A 16,844-nucleotide genomic window follows, 5' to 3' on the forward strand; every position below is an offset into this window, starting at 1 on the left:
TGGGTACAGTAACATACAGCTATAATCCCAACATTTTTGTGACAGGTAGGACTGTTGAAAGTTCAGAGCCAGCCTGCTATACATAGAAAATTTCAGGCTAGCCAGAGTTTCATAGTGAGACCCTGTCTCAAAAGATAGGCACACACACACACACACACACACACACACACACACACACACACACACACTAGTGGATTTTGGAATTAGTATCTTCTAGATAAGTAAGTGTAAAATTTTACTGGGGGTTGGGCATTTAGCTCAGTGGTAGTGCTTGCCTAACAAGCACAAGGCCCTAGGTTCGGTCCTCAGCTCCAGGGGGTGGGGGTGAGGGTGGGGGTTGTTTTACTGATGAGTCTTAAAACAGATTTTTTTTTCATAATGATAGATGTGAGGATTAATAGAGTGTTGCAGTTTATATTTAACCACATATAGTTATATTTTATTATCTATTTTAGAAAGGATCTCACTATGTTGCCGTGATTGGCCTAACTTAGAGCCTCCTTCCTTAGGCTCCTTCCTGTGTGCTGAGATGAGCTGTCAGCTTGTGCTCCAGGCTTTTTGTGTGCGTGTTGGGGATCAAGCTCAGATGCCCTGCTGGACAGCAGGCATTTTTCTGACTGATTCTGGGACTCTCGGAGACCTGAATTAGATTGATATTGGACCATTTCTTTCTTTGTGTCACTCTTTCTTTTCTTCTTCTTTACAAAGAAATGGGTTTCATTGAGTTAAAGTTTTAAAATCTCAGTATTTGTGGTTACAGAATCAGCCTCAATTCTAAAGAAGGATAGGAGGCTGTTGAACTAAGAATAGAGATAGAATTATTCAAGTGTTGGATTTCCTGGGAGTTCCGTTCTGGCTGCCAGGCTTCTTACTTTTTGTTTGTTTGTTCAATGGCACCTCAGAATTAAACACAAGGCCTTGTACATGGTAGACACACACTCTACCACTGAGCTATATTACCCAGCCCAATGTATTTTAAATATTAGTTTTTTAAAAATATGTATGTGTGTGCACACAGGCACGCACATGAATGAGCACCTTTGAATGCCAGAAAGCATTGGATCCTCTTAGAACTGGAGTTATAGGCAGTTGTGAGCTACCTGACGTGGGTGCTGAGAACTGAACTCTGGTTCTCTGCAAGAGCAGTATGGGCTCTTCACTGCTGAGCCATCTTTCCAGCTCCCTTTCTTTCTTTGTGTAGTGCTGGATGCTGAATTTAAGCTAGCCCTTGATAACAGTTCTCATTAACTAATTTTGAGTATGACTTTTAGCCAATGCCAAATTAGACTTAATGTGGTTAGTGGTTACTTCATGATTTGAGAAGAAATATCAATGAGTGCCTTACTGTTTTATAAATCTTTTGGGTTATATCCATGATTTGGTAACCTTTTATGGTATTGTTTTCTTTGTAGATATGATACACCAACTTCTAAAAAGAAAGTACGAATTAAAGACCGGAATAAACTTTCTACAGAGGAGCGCAGGAAGTTATTTGAACAGGAGGTAGCACAGAGGGAGGCTCAGAAGCAACAGCAACAGATGCAAAACTTGGGGATGACATCACCACTACCCTTTGACTCTCTGGGCTATAATGCCTCTCATCACCCCTTCGCTGGCTATCCACCAGGTTATCCCATGCAAGCTTATGTGGATCCCAGCAACCCTAATGCTGGAAAGGTGCTTCTGCCCACACCCAGCATGGACCAGGTGTGTTCTCCCGCTCCTTATGACCATGCTCAGCCCTTGGTAGGACATTCTACAGAATCCCTTGCTGCCCCTTCATCAGTGCCAGTGGTGCCACATGTGGCAACCTCTGTGGAAGTTTCCAGTTCACAGTATGTGGCTCAGAATGAAAGTGTGGTACACCAAGACTCCAATGTTCCTGTAATGCCAGTACAAGCTCCAGGCCCAGTCCAAGGACAGAATTATAGTGTTTGGGATTCAAACCAACAATCTGTCAGTGTGCAACAACAGTACTCTCCTGCACAGTCTCAAGCAACCATATATTATCAAGGACAGACATGTTCAACTGTCTATGGTGTGACATCTCCTTATTCACAGACAACTCCGCCAATTGTGCAGGTAACTAATATTTTAACCTCTCCTTTATATTTTAAAGTCTGTTATTGCCATGCTAATTAAATCTGACATAAGAGCAAGCCTGCTGTTGATGACCTGGTCTCACTTGAGATGCTAATTAATCTGATAGGAAGGAAGAAGTGCTGCCATTGATTATTTTGTTTGTTTCTTGGTGCTTGCTAGGGATGAAACCTTAGGCCTTATGCATAAAACTCATCAAGCATTCTCCCACTGAATTATACCCTAGACCTTGGATCTGTTGCATCTATATTGATTATCTACTATTTAAAATGTTAGGGGTGGGGTGGAGACTAATACTTTTGGGGGTGGGTATCAAGACAGGGTCTCTCCATGTAGCCCTGGCTGTTCTGGAACTCACTCTGTAGACCAGGCTGGCCTTGAATTCACAGAGATCCTCCTGCCTCTGCCTCCCAAATGTTGTTCAAACCCTGTTATCTTCCATAACAACACACAGGGTACTAAGAGTTATACCTTGTGATAGTCTTGATGATAAAATAATCCATGACATGCAAAAATGTAAATTTGCCGAAGATTTATTGTTTGTATTTAGTATGGCATTTGAAAAAATTTGTTATCATAAACTGACTTTTCACTTTAGTTTCACATTTAATAACAGCTCAATATTTTTTTTTTTCTTTTGGTTTTTCGAGACAGGGTTTCTCTGTGTAGCTTTGGAGCCTGTCCTGGAACTCACACTGTAGACCAGGCTGGCCTCAAACTCACAGAGATCCTCCTGGCTCTGTCTCTCGAGTGCTGGGATTAAAAGGTGTGCACTACCACAAGTGTGCCCGGCAAGTAAAGAGGTTTAATAGTGAATCATTTTTTTGTGTCTCACAAATATGTATGCCTTTTGCATTATTTCATTTAAACTGAAAACAGTTAATGGCTTAAAGTTTGAAGTACTTTCTGCTAAAAGCCTGTTAAGGGGTGGGTGTGTGTGTGTGTGTGTGTGTGTGTGTGTGTGTGTGTGTGTTTACATCATTTCCTCCCTTCCCTTTCTTCCTTCCCCATTCAAATTCCAGTCTCTTTTTCTTTCTTTAGTAATTGCGTTCCTGAATATATAACAACCTGCTCATCTGAATGGTACTTGTATATATTTCTTTCAGGGCTGACCATTTGGTATTGGATAACCAATTGGTGTGCTGAGGCCGTAGCTTCATAGGTAGCCTAGGTTTGCCACCTTCTGCCTCAGACCTACTATTTCCACCATAGTCAACTTTTTTTTTAAACAAATACCTATTATTGATGTTGATTTTTACATCTGCAGATGATTATTAGCTGGCTTAGAATGGGAAAGAAAATATTGAACATGGGGAGGGAGGAGTTCATTTTTTTCTTTAACTATATCTACTAATGTTATGATTTGGGGTGATTATTTAGCTCAGGTGCTGATTATAGTCAGCATTTTTTTTTTTTTAACCATTTACTTTGGGATATTGTTCTGTGAGATATTCCTGGTGGCAAATTCTCATTCTTTAAACATTGCTTTTGCATTTAAGAAACAGGTCTAATTTGGCCCCTTATTTTATAAATTTAGATGCTGCTATTTGAAATCAGGTTGTTTGTTGCTAATATTTGGAACCAGTCTGTAAGCTAAACAAACACAGCTCTACTCTGTAGGAGTCAACACATTAAAGTTTCCGCATGGAGCTGGAAGGCTGCCTTAGTGGTTAAGAGTATTTGCTGCTTTCCCAGAGGACCCATGTCAAACGGCTCACAGGTGCTTGTGACTCTAGTTCTAAGGTATCTGACACTTTCTTCTGGCCTCTGAGAGTCCCTGCACACACATGGCATTGATTCATACGGACACATACACATAAATAAAAATAATTAAAAAAATAAATCTTTAAAATTTCTGATTAGTAAGCTGGGTGGTAGTGGTGCATGCCTTTAATTCTCGGCACTTGGGAGGCAGAGGCAGGCAGATCTCTGTGAGTTCGAGGCCAGCCTGGTCTACAAAGCGAGTTCCAGGACAGCCAGGACTGTTATACAGAGGAAACTCTGTCTTGAAAACAGAAAATTCTGCATAGTGAGCCTTAGTTAACTATCTTGTCAAGACAAAAAAATTTTTTTTAATAGAAAACCATTTTTTTATTTATTTTTCTATTATCAGCTTGATACAGTATAAATTCTTATCCTAATAGTGAAATGTTTCATTGAGGCTTGCCCAGTAATTGAGTAAAACCAAAACTTATTATAAGCCACAGTCATCCCAGGGTCCCCCCTGCTATATAGCCTCTCTGGTTCTGTGGGTTGCAGTCTGATTGTTCTTTGCTTTATATCTAGAATCTACTTATGAGTGAGTACATACCATGTTTGTCCTTCTGGGTTTGGGTTACCTCACTCAGGATGATATTTTCTAGTTCCATCCATTTGCCTGCAAATTTCATGCTGTCATTGTTTTTCTCATTGTTTTTCTCTGCTGAGAAAAACATTGTGTATGTGTACCACATTTACTTAATCCATTCTTCAGTTGACAGGCATCTAGGTTGTTTCCAAGTTCTGGCTATTATAAATAGTGCTGCTATGAACATAGTTGAGCATGTATCTTTGTGGTATTATTGAGCATTCCTTGGGTATATGCCCAAGAGTGGTATGGCTGGGTCTTGAGGTAGATCGATTCCCAATTTTCTGAGAAACCACCATACTGATTTCCACAGTGGTTGTACAAGCTTGCATTCCCACCAACAGTGGGGGAGTGTTCCCTTTGCTCCGCATCCTCTCCAATATTGACTGTCATTAGTGTTTTTGATTTTAGCCATTTTGACAGGTGTAAGGTGGTATCTCAGAGTCGTTTTGATTTGCATTTCTCTGATTAAGGATGTTGAGCATTTCTTTTCATGTGTTTCAGCCATTTGTGATTCTTCTTTTGAGAATTCTCTTAGCTCTTTAGCCCATTTTTTAATTGGATTGTTCAGTATTTTGATGTCTAGTTTCTTGAGTTCTTTACATACTTTGGAAATCAGTCCTCTGTCAGATGTGGGGTTGGTGAAGATCTTTTCCCATTCTGTAGGCTGTCTTTTTGTCTTATTGACCATGTCTTTTGCCCTACAAAAGCTTCTCAGTTTCAAGAGGTCCCATTTATTAATTGTTGTGCTCAGTGTCTGTGCTGCTGGTGTTATATTTAGGAATTGATCTCCTGTGCCAATGCGTTCAAGAGTACTTCTACTTTCTGTTCTGTTAAGTTTAGTGTAACTGGATTTATGTTGAGGTCTTTGATGCACTTGGACTTGAGTTTTGTGCATGGTGACAGATATGAATCTATTTGCAATCTTCTACATATTGACATCCAGTTATGCCAGCACCATTTGTTGAAGATACTTTCTTTTTTCCATTGTATAGTTTTAGCTTCTTTGTCAAAAATCAGGTGTTCATATGTATGTGGATTAATGTCAGGGTCTTCAACTTGATTCCATTGGTCTGTATGTCGGTTTTTATACCAGTACCAAGCTGTTTTTATTACTATAGCTCTATAGTAGAGCTTGAGGTCAGGGATGGTGATGCCTCCAGAGGTTGCTTTATTGTACAGGATTTATTAGCTATCCTGGGTCTTTTGTTTTTCCATATGAAGTTGAGTATTTTGTCAAGACAAATTTTTATGAACATGGTGTCACTGAGGGTCAAGGAATTTAGCCTTCACAATACTAGAGTTTTCCTCCCTGTTGAAGGCTTGCATGCTTGGCCTCTTGTTTTCTCTAGAAATAACATGTTTTACCCTGGTACTGTTTTTTGTTTGTTTTCTCTAAATTTGTATTTGGGCTTGGTGTGATGGTGTGTGCTTATAATCTCAGAATGGGAGAAGGCTGAGAAGGGTAATGAGTTCAAGGCCAGCATGAACCATATCGTGAGATCCTGCTTTCAGAGAGTTGGGGATAGGATAACTGTTTTGATCTAGCTTTTAAAGTGTTTTGTAGAGTCAATATTAAATGCTTGTAACACAGATAATGTGCGATGATTATGAAATCTATCCTGTAGGAAATAAGATGACAGATTCTGTGAAGATTTCTTAGTCTGAGTAATGTAGAAACCCTCTACCATGGTTTGACAGAGTAATGTCGTCTGACATTATCTAAATGGATCACTTTAGTTGCTCTGAGAAAGAAAATAAAGACAAAGTTAACATAATTTGCTAATAAATTAGATTGGGAAGGAAAGCCAGATTTTTTTTTTTTAAACTAAAACAGCTGACAATTTTATTTTCACATTTCACAATATCAGTGAAAGCTGCACTTTTTTTGCCCCACTTCTCTCTGTTCGGAAGGAGAAGCCTTCCTGTCACGCAGCTAGAAAACACTCAGGCTCAGCACCGTCATCTCCTGGTGAAACAGAACAAGAAGTACAAAACTGATAAAGAGCCTTTCTGCTCTGCTCTGTCTGGCTGAGTCATGCCAGGCCGAGTGGGCACCATCATAGGTCGAGCAGGAGGTCTCATCATTGGAGGCCCAGGCATCATGGGCATGTGGCCTCCCATGTGGGGTGCGGGCATCATGCCAGGGCGAGGAGGACCCAGGAGACTCGGGGGAGGTGGGATCATGGCCCCGGCAGGAGAAGGAGAGAATGGAGCTGGAGATATCTTTCTTTGTTGAAATGCAGCCGTTGTTCTGTCAGTCAGGCTCTGGGCCTGCTCTTCCATCCATTTCTGGTAGTGGTCTTTCACATTCTCTTTGTGTTTCCGACCACTGCAGTGTCTCTTTCTCACAGATGGAGGGAGACTCATGGGTCAGATACGTATCACAGAAGTCACAATAAAACTTAGGCATGTTGCTCCGCAGGCCATTGGCTACCCGGTTCCACGCCGCCGCCGGGAAATGACACCCAGATTTTTTTTTTTTTTTAACAGTTCTCTGCAGCATCTAGTGTTAAGTTTTATGGGGTACAAAATTCCATTTAATCAATTTACTGCCTCCAGTCACTCCAAAACATTAAACTGAAGTCAGAATTACAAGCATATAGAAATGTACCTGTACTCTATCTGTGTCTCTCCTTTTAAACATTATAATCTTTTGCTGCTAATAACTTCTTTTTTATTGATTTATGATTATTCTGAATATATATTAAGTTAAAAAAATTTTGATAGCATATTTCCTGTTTTACTTTGATTTGGGATCAGAGTCCAGCCTGACTTCATTTACCCCCTTGTGACATCAGGAAGTATTTAGGGGCATTTTCATTGAAAATTCAGTCCCGGGGCTGGAGAGATGGCTCAGAGGTTAAGAGCACTGACTGCTCTTCCAGAAGTCCTGAGTTCAATTCCCAGCAACCACACGGTGGCTCACAACCATCTATAATGAGATCCAGTACCCTCTTCTGTCATGCATGCAGCCAAACACTATGTACATAATAAATAACTTTTTAAAAAGAAAAAGGAAATTCAATCTCCTATTAACCTATGATTTTAAACATCAGAGGTTTTGTCCCAATATCATGTTCTGTTTAAGGAAGGTTTGGTCTCACATTTACAAAGAGGCGGAGAATAATAGTACATGTGGGGAAATAACCCAAGGACCATTGCCAGTGAAAAAATGAGTATCATCTCTAGGGGAAAATTCTAACTAGAAACACTTTTCCTTGGTTAGACTATCTAAGTTTTCTTCTTTGGTCCTAAGTAGAGGATTTAAGCTATAAATTTGGATACTTAAGACAGTTATGATAACTTTGATATTAACTACCTAAGGATTACAATATCTCTTAGAAGTTGGTACAGTATCTCTTAGAAGTTGGATGAGTTCTGATGCATATTATCCTTTTTAATGTTAATCTTTTTTAAAAGTTTACTATATTTTGTGTATAAACATGTATGATAGGGCAATCTAATTTTAAGAAAAATATTTCTAGCCAGGCGGTGGTAGTGGTGCACGTCTTTAATCCCAGCACTTGGGAAGCAGAGCCGAGGCAGATCTCTGTGAGTTTGAGGCCAGCCTGGTCTACAAAGTGAGTCCCAGGACAGGCTCCAAAGCTACACAGAGAAAACCTGTCTCAAAACAAACAAACAAAGTATGTTTAGACCAGAGAGATAGCTCAGTGGGCAAAGTTCTTGCTTCACAAGCATGATGGCGTGAGTTTGACCCTTAATACCCTGGTAAAGATGGAGGTGGAGACTAACTTCCTGAAGTTGTCCTCTGACCTACACATGTATGCCATGGTATGCACACTAATATAGGCTAATGCACACTAAATAGCTGAGTGTTAGGACTAAATGGGTCTGTTAGCACACCTGGCAGGAAGGCTTAAAGGCCAGGCTGGTTTAACTGGTGAAGACTTATTGCTACCAAGTTTAACAACCTGAGCTCCATCCTTGGAACCTACCTGGTAGAAGAAAAAGCCAACTTTTTCATACTGCTTGGGTTTTTTCTGGTATCATTTAGACATCTTTTATTTTGTATTTGTATTGATGTTTTTTTCCTACTTGATAGTATCTCAGTCCCAGGGCTCAAAACTCTGGCCTTGAGTGAAGAAGTATCTAGGTCTAGTCAGCTCTGTAAACAGTCATCACCTGACGTTTTTAAAGCTTTTTGACACATTCTTTTTAATAAAATTTTCAATGGTTGAGGAGTAAATGTGAATAGATTTAAGTCTTAGATATAATCCTTATTTCTTATGAGACTCTAGATGTAAATAAATGCCTGCATCTGATGCAGTTAGGATTGAGAGGTGGAAGGGCTTTTTGGATTCATTCCCTGTAGATTAAAAATTTTAGATTCATTATATTCCTCTATCTTCGCTGTAAATAAAAAGAAGTTGGGGGCACTTCCCAAAAAGAGCAAAATGGACAGAGAAGTATGTGTCTCTAAATCCCTGGGGCAGCACTCATCACTCCAGTTTCCCTGAAAGTTAAACAATTAAACAGTTTCTATGAATAAAAGAGAAGAAAGTTTTGTGTGCTTGTTTACTTCTGTGCTAAATACACTGATGTGAGATTGAAGTAAATGAATTATTCGGTCATATACATCTTTAATCTCAGAACTTGGGAGGCAGAGGCAGGGGGATCTCTGAATTCAAGGCCAGTCAGAGCTATATAGTGGGATGCTGTCTCAAGAAAAACAAACAAAAATCTTCTGTGTTTGAAACAAAATTATTGTATACCTTTGAATCCAAATATAAATATAAAAAGTATCTTTTTTAAAAAAAAAAGTGTGTGTGCCGGACGGTGGTGGCGCACGCCTTTAATCCCAGCACTCGGGAGGCAGAGCCAGGTGGATCTCTGTGAGTGTGAGCTTAAGGCCAGCCTGTTCTACAGAGCGAGATCCAGGACAGGCTCCAAAACAACACAGAGACAGAGATACCCTGTCTCAAAAAAAAAAAAAAAAAAAAAAAAAAAGAATGATATCTAAATATTGGATGGAATGAGGAAGTAAGATTCTTTTTGGCCTCTCTGAGATTAAGGCTTGAACACAGAGCCATAGTCTCCTAACTCACAGTACTGTCTTACATGCCAGTCTCTTGACTAGAATGAAGAAAATGAAGTGATTTTAGTATTTTCTTCAATAGACTCACTGACCTGTGACTGTGACATCAGTCCTGGTGGACTTCCTATTAGTCAGGCTAATACAGTAAAACTATTTATTTACCAGATAGGGTGATCCTAAGAAATTTCACAGTTTTCACAAGGCTGCTTCCTTCTCATCTTTCAAAATATCATGTGACTTTGATACAGTCTATTTTCACTTTTAGGAGTTCAGTCTCCTGATACATAAATTGAGTAAGAGGGAGTAGATAATCCATTTCCATGTGGTTTTGGTTTGGATCACTCATTTAAAACCTATCACCCGCTGGGCAGTGGTGGCACACGCCTTTAATCCCAGCACTTGGGAGGCAGAGCCAGGCGAATCTCTGTGAGTTCAAGGCCAGCCTGCTTTATAGAGTGAGATCCAGGACAGGCACCAAAACAACACAGAGAAACCCTGTCTCGAAAAAACTGAATGAATGAATGAATGAATGAATGAATGAATGAATGAATGAATGGAGAGTGTGTGTGTGCTATGTCATATTGGAAGTCAGTTACTATGCCTCACATAGTACAATCTAGAAAAATATAAATTATGACTTTGTTCCTTTTGTCTTTTAGAGTTATGCCCAGCCAAGTCTTCAGTATATCCAGGGACAGCAGATTTTCACAGCTCATCCACAAGGAGTGGTGGTACAGCCAACCTCAGCCGTGACTACAATAGTTGCACCAGGGCAGCCTCAGTCCTTACAGCCAGTAAGAAAGGTTCTACTTGTTAACTCTCTCATTGGGTGTATATCTTGTCTTTACAATTTTTTTAAAAAATATTCTTTGTAATTTATGTAGCCACCAGTTTTTACCTGGATACCACGAAGGTCACACATTTCGTGAAATTGCAGCCACATGTATTAGCTAGGATCCTTTTTGTTACTTACTTTGATTAATCTTATATTTTTATGTATTATCAACTTTTGAAGTAATAATTTTCTAGATACAGGCAAGGAATGATGGTATAAACCTGTGATTACAGTACTCTGGAGGCAGGAGGATCATGAGTTCAAGACTGACCTGGACTACACAGTGAATTGAAGGGCAGACTGGGTGTCACAGTCAGGCCCTTGTCTTATAATTAAATTAGTAATGTCTTTGCTGCGCAAGCCTGACAGCCCAGGTTCGATTCCCCAGAACTTCTGTAAAGGTGAAAGGGGAGAACTGATTCACAAAGTGGTCTCTTCTCTCCCTGTCATGGGGGCATGCATGTGCCTGTACTCACACACACAATAACAACATTTCCATTTTACTAGAATATGACATATAATGGACTAGGTTAGGGATGTAGAATTATGTAACATACTTCACTTTGTATGTGGTGTGGTATGTATAATATTGATATATATATGTATAATATTTTTGATTCCTGAAATGTATGTAGAAGGATATGATAAAATCTTGAGGAAATATTATTAGTTTTCAATAAAATGGGTTGTGATGGAATGGGAAAGACTAAACAGAAGTAATGTGATCATATTGTATTAGAACACTTGGCAGTTCCAGAGAGTCTTGTAGCAATCTGGCAGGTGATGGTGACTTTAAAGAGACAGGAAAAGTAGTGGAGATAGAATTAAAATGCTTTATGTGAAACAATTTGAAAATAAACTAAATGAGCCTATAAGGAGGTTTGCTATAAGTTGGCTCTGCTAGGCATTGTGAATATGATAAGATTCTTTTCCTATTATAAACAGACATTCTAAATAAGTAAAGTGATGGTCACCATTTATCTTAGTCACCATTCTATTTCTGTGAAAAGACACTATAACAGCAACTCTTATCAAGGAAAACATTTAATTGGAGGCTTGCTTACACTTCCACCAACAAGGACACACCACCTAATCCTTTCAGACAGTGCCACTCCTTAGTGACTAAGCATTCAAATATATGAGCCTGTGGGGGCCACTCTTATTCAAACCACCCATATTCCACTCCCTGGCCCCCATAGGCTCTAGCCATATCATAATGCAAAAATACATTCATTCAAACTTCAAAAGTCCCCATAGTCTATCAGTCTCAACACTGTTTAATGGTACAAAGTTCAAAGTGTCTGAGACTCAAGGCAGTGTCTTAACTGTAATCCCCTGTAAAATCAAAGGAAAAAAGCAGGTCACATACTTTAAATATACAATGGCACAGGATAGTGTTATGCCCAGAATGTGGGGACTGAATCCAAATGCAAAAGCAAAGAGCCTTTATTCAAGCTCAAGCTTGGGCTCCCTGTCTGTCCAACGCAGCGGTGAGAGCAGAGAGCTCAGAGCTTGGTTGGGGTAGGGTTTTGATCATAGCAGAGGTTGGGGTTAAGGGATTTCCAGGGTTCAGGACCCTAATTGATTGACATTTGTTTAGGGGTATCTTGGCAAAAGGGGATAGGTGTGTGTTGGGCTAAGGGACATCTGGCAATCGATCTTATCTATAACAGTTGAAACGTTAGGTATTTTTCTCCTAGATGGGAATGTTAGGTATTTACCCCTTCGATGCTGATTGGCCTGTTCTGGGGTGGTGCCAGTTTATGGCTTTTCCTGGAACTGAGTGTTGCCTTAAGGCCTACTCTCTAGCTGGTTTTTATTGAGCCTGTCAGGGCAGTAGTATAGCCAAGCTGCCCTGGGCCCTACAATAGGCATTACAGTTTCAAAAGGGAGGAAAGGAAGCATAGTGAGGAAATACTGGACCATACATAGCAAGACTAAAAACCAGTTAGGCAAAATCTAACTTCTGCATCTCTATGCTGTTATGATGCTGCATGTGGGGGACCCTGGCTGGCTAGGTTGTCCCATGAGTGAGGAAGAACATGCCAAGGAAAACATGCAGGGCAGATGTAGTGGTGGGCGGAGGTACGTCATTCACAACCCAGGTGCTGCATCCGCGTGGAAATTGTAAGTAAACTGCAAAAACTCTGGGTTTGGTGACCTGGATTTCAGCACCAAAATGTTAGTAAATTGATGGCTAAAACTGCAAGGAGTCAGTTAAGCCCTAGAGGGTGAGATATCCCGGGCACCTCAAGCTACTTAGAACAAGAGCTCTGCCCTGGAGGTGTCCCGGACACCTGGAGCTGTTTAGGACAGCTGTGATGGCTGGGACTGTAAAGAAACAGCCCAACCTTGGAAAGGAAATTTTTCTGACTTCTCAGGAGAGTCAGACCTGGAACTGCTTTGGCAGGGAAGGGTACCCTGACTCTTTGGAAAAGTCAGGATATACCTGGTGTGATGGGCGATGGTCTCCCCGCAGGACACAGCAATCCTGCTCCTCTCCTGGAGAGCCACAGTCTCTGGCTCAGTGTTACCAGCTCTCTCTTGCTCAGTCCACTATGGGACTTCTTAGCAAAGGTCTTCTGTTCAACTGCCCCTTGCTTAGTCCACTATGAGACAACCCAGCAAGATTCTTCTGTGCACCAGTGAATGAGGGTCTTCACCCAAAACTCTTTGGAGAAAGAGGTTTATTTGGGAAGGAGGAGTCCAGGAGAGTAGCTGCCTCTACCAGGGTGGAGAGAACAGCTCACAACTGACTGGGCAGGGGGGTTTATATAGTATGTCTAGGGGGCGGAGTCAACTGTGATTGGTTAGTTTATTTTCTGCCCAGGGATTGGCCAGTTTTGTGGGCAAGGGGCAGAGATGGCCCTGATTTCAGGGCCAAACTGTGTTTCTTTCACTGGCCTTTCTTGGTTTTTTGACACTACCTCTAAGGCCAGGGCACATTTCTTTCACTGACTCTGATTCTAGGGGCCAAGAGTGTTATTTTGGTACAAGTTTCAGAGTCAGGGCATATTTCCTGGGTTCTGGGTTTGGGGATAAAGTGTTCATTTCTCTGGCTCAGGTCTCAAACACAGGTTGTGTTTCTTTCCCTGGTCCTAGGCCTTAGGGCCAGGATTCTGCTGTCCTGCTCTGTGATTGGTTGATTTCAGAAGTCAGTTGGACAGGGCCAGAGATGGCTCTGATCTGAGCTAAACTGTGTTTCTCTCACTGGCCTTATCTGAGCCATGTTTCCCTAATTCTGGGCTCCAGGGTCAGGGTGGGTTTCCTTAGCCAGCCCCTTTTCCCTACAGAAATTAGTTTTTTATAATAAAGAGATGAAGAGAAAGATGGGGAAAGAGGGAAAGACAGAAAGAAGAAAAAAGAGAGGAAGGGGGATGGAGAGTGCACACCTCGTGGGAATGGAGGGAAAGAGAGTGGAAGAGAGAGAAGGGAAGGGTTTTTCCTTAAAATCGGGCTTTTACATCAGGACATAGGGCAGCCCCAAGGGGCAGGTTTCCAAGGGGCAGGTCAGAATAGTAACACATGCCTATTGTCTAAGATGTTCACCTCCTTTCGGCTTTGTGACTGCAACACGCTTCTCTCTGGGCTGCTTCCACACCTGGTCTGCAGCTTTCCTCAGCAGATATCCCACGACTCTGGCATCTCTTAACATCTTTGGGTCGCCAATACAACCCAGGCTTCACCTTCACACCTTCCGTGCAGTAGCCTCTGTAGGCCTCTGCAGAGGGAGATTCCACAACCCTTTTCTTGTATCCTTGACTCTAAAGCCAGAACCTGCCAAGTTCTTCTACTTATGGGACTGGAACTTGTCCCCCTTATTCAATTATATTTGTATCAGCTTTCTGTTGATGGTATCCTTCACTGCTTAAGCTTTTCTTTAATTCCTTTTCAGAAGTTGGAAGTTTAGCTGGGTGGGATCTTGCCCTGAGGCCACCACTCCATTTATTCCATTTAGTATCAGGCTTTTCTTTAAACTTACTATCTCCTTGTACTCTGACTTAGCTCCATGATACTTCCTGTTGCTTCTTTTCTCCTCAAACAGTGCATTTTGTATTTCTTTTTCCAGCTTGCTCCTTTTTATTATAGATCTGCATATGAGAGATTACTAATAACCACACAACACAGTCAAGTACCACTGAGAGCAATGCTAGGCTCCTGCTAGTGTGGCCCATCAAGCCCTCTTACAGCATTCAACTACTTTCCTAATCCAAAGTTCCAAAGTCCACATTCCACAAACAAGCAGCATGGTCAGGCCTGTCACAGCAATACCCCACTCCTGATACCAACTTCTGTCTTAGTCACTGCTTTATTGCTATGAAGAGCCAACATAACCAAGGCAGCTCTTATAAAAGAAAGCATTTAATTGGAGGCTTGCTTATAGTTTCAGAGGTTTAGCCCATTATCATTGTTAGTTTTATGCAGTGCTGTTATTCATTAAGCGGCAATTCATTAAGCAGTGCTGTTTACCATGGGAGCAAAGCCACAAGGTAGAACAAAGCCCACTGTAAGAGTTTGTTAAGGAAAGATGTGCTTAGGCCTATGGAAATGATTGTACAGGGAGAAAGGAAGAAGAGGAGTGGGAGGAGTCTGTGGCCTGCTTTTTATGGATTCCCCCAACACATGCGCATATGGCTTATGTAGCTATGCCACGCATGTGCATAGATTATGTGATCACGCTGCGTGCAAATTAGGTGACCATGTGGCGCATGGATTACATAGGACGTAAGGCCCCAGGTTGAGTAAGCCTCTTGCTTGGCTACTGGACAGCGCATGTGCGGTCATGCAGCTGGGGGAGTGGCCAGTGGCCAGGAATTCCTACAATCACCACATCAGGGAACTTGTGGCTTGCATGGTACTGGAATAACAACTGAGAGCTGAGAGGTAAATACTGGGTTTGGCATGGGCTTTTGAAACCTCAAAGCCTACCCCCAGTAACGTATTTCTTCCAAGAAGGCCATACCTTCTAATCCTTTCAAACAGCGCCACTCCCTGGTACCTAAGCATTCAAATATCTGTGCTTATGGGGACCATTCTTATTCAAACCACCACACTTTAAATCATATTCAAAGTAGTCAAAGTGTAGTGTCATTAAAAAAAACATTGATAAGCCAGGACTCTTATACAGAGAAAACCCTGTCTTGAAAAACCAAAAAAAAGCCGGGCGGTGGTGGCGCACGCCTTTAATCCCAACACTCAGGCAGAGAGAGGCAGGTGGATCTCTGTGAGTTTGCGGCCAGCCTGGGCTACTGAGTGAGTTCCAGGAGAGGCGCCAAGCTACACAGAGAAACCCTGTCTCGGGAACAAAAAAAAAGAAGAAAAAACAAAACAAAACAAAAAAAACCACTGATAAGATTAATGAAGTTGCTTGTAACTTGTACCTATAACCTAGCACTTGGGAGACTGACTCAGGAGAGTTGACATGAATTTTAGGCCAGTCTGAGAATCCTTATTTCAAAAAGAAAAAGAAAAAAAAAAAAAAAAAAGACATTTAAGGATTTGATTTGAGGAAGGACAGAACTGTTTCTAGATAGGGGAAGGATAGTAGTCACTAATAATTTGGAGTAATCTTAAGGGACACAGAAGTTTTGAGAAAAAAAAGATAATTTCACTTGACTACATAGACATTTGGGAATTAAGGAAATGAGTCTTAAGCTGGGCCAAACCTTCAACTACACTAAATTGGGTAGGGGTGTACTAAAGAATGTATGGACTAGGAATGTTGATTGTTTAAAAGTGAAAGCATTTCATCTGAGTCTGGGGTCTCTAACTATTGTAGAAATAAAGCTGAAAGTTATTCTTCATTGTTTTACATAGACTAGACATGGGAAGATATATTCAAATGGTAATTGTATTAATTTCAGGGCTGCTATTACAAAATACTCTAGACTGGGTGGCTTAACCAGCAGAAATTAATTTTGGACAGCTCTGGAGACTGACCGTCTAAGGTAAAGGTGTCGGCAGCAGAAGTGCGCTTCCCGAGGCCTCTGCTCAGCTCGCAGCAGCGTCTTCTTGCTGTGTTCACACATACTCTTGTCTGCAAGCTTCCTCTGTTGTCACGTTGTTTGCTCCTGGATGCTCTTGACTTCCTTGAACCTTAATTACCTACATAAAGGCTTTCTCTACCACTAAGGTCACAGTGACATTGAGGCTGCAACACATGAATTTTGGGGGAACTCTTGGGTCCGTTACAGTGATTATTGGGTTTTTGAAAGTGTATCGTTGCTGGAGAGATGGCATTGTGGTTAAGTACTCTGATTTAAAAGTGTAGTTATGAAAAAACAAATAATAATGGAAATTTCATAACTATTTTTTAAATGTACAGAAAAATATACAGTGGATAAACTGTTACTATTCTGCTTTCCAGGTTTGTTATCATTGATGCAAGCCTACCTAAAGCCAGCTAGCTAGTCAGCCTTCTGCAAGCTTTGTTTCCCTCCGTCCTCCCTCCCTCCCTCCCTTCTGTCCTTCCTTCCTTTCTCTTTTGTTAAGATTTACTTACT

General features: G+C 41.1%; 1 protein-coding gene and 1 pseudogene across 2 annotated transcripts in view; one reads left to right on the forward strand and one right to left on the reverse strand.

Moving 5' to 3' along the window:
* Positions 1-16,844, forward strand: part of Setd2 (SET domain containing 2, histone lysine methyltransferase) — a 109,508-nt gene that overhangs the window by 69,492 nt on the left and 23,172 nt on the right. Inside the window, exons 15-16 of one of the 2 annotated variants that reach the window (XM_052721895.1) lie at positions 1,413-2,082; positions 10,166-10,300. In XM_052721895.1, the coding sequence (XP_052577855.1) occupies positions 1,413-2,082; positions 10,166-10,300 (805 nt within the window). Of the gene's footprint in view, positions 1-1,412; positions 2,083-10,165; positions 10,310-16,844 lie in introns of both variants that reach the window. The other variant, XM_052721905.1, reaches the window with a different exon arrangement.
* On the reverse strand, positions 4,027-6,860 carry LOC128100080 (U1 small nuclear ribonucleoprotein C-like; annotated as a pseudogene).

Source organism: Peromyscus californicus, unplaced genomic scaffold (genome assembly GCF_007827085.1).
Source record: "Peromyscus californicus insignis strain IS unplaced genomic scaffold, ASM782708v3 Scaffold_11__1_contigs__length_118956290, whole genome shotgun sequence".
Taxonomy (NCBI): Eukaryota; Metazoa; Chordata; class Mammalia; order Rodentia; family Cricetidae; genus Peromyscus; species Peromyscus californicus.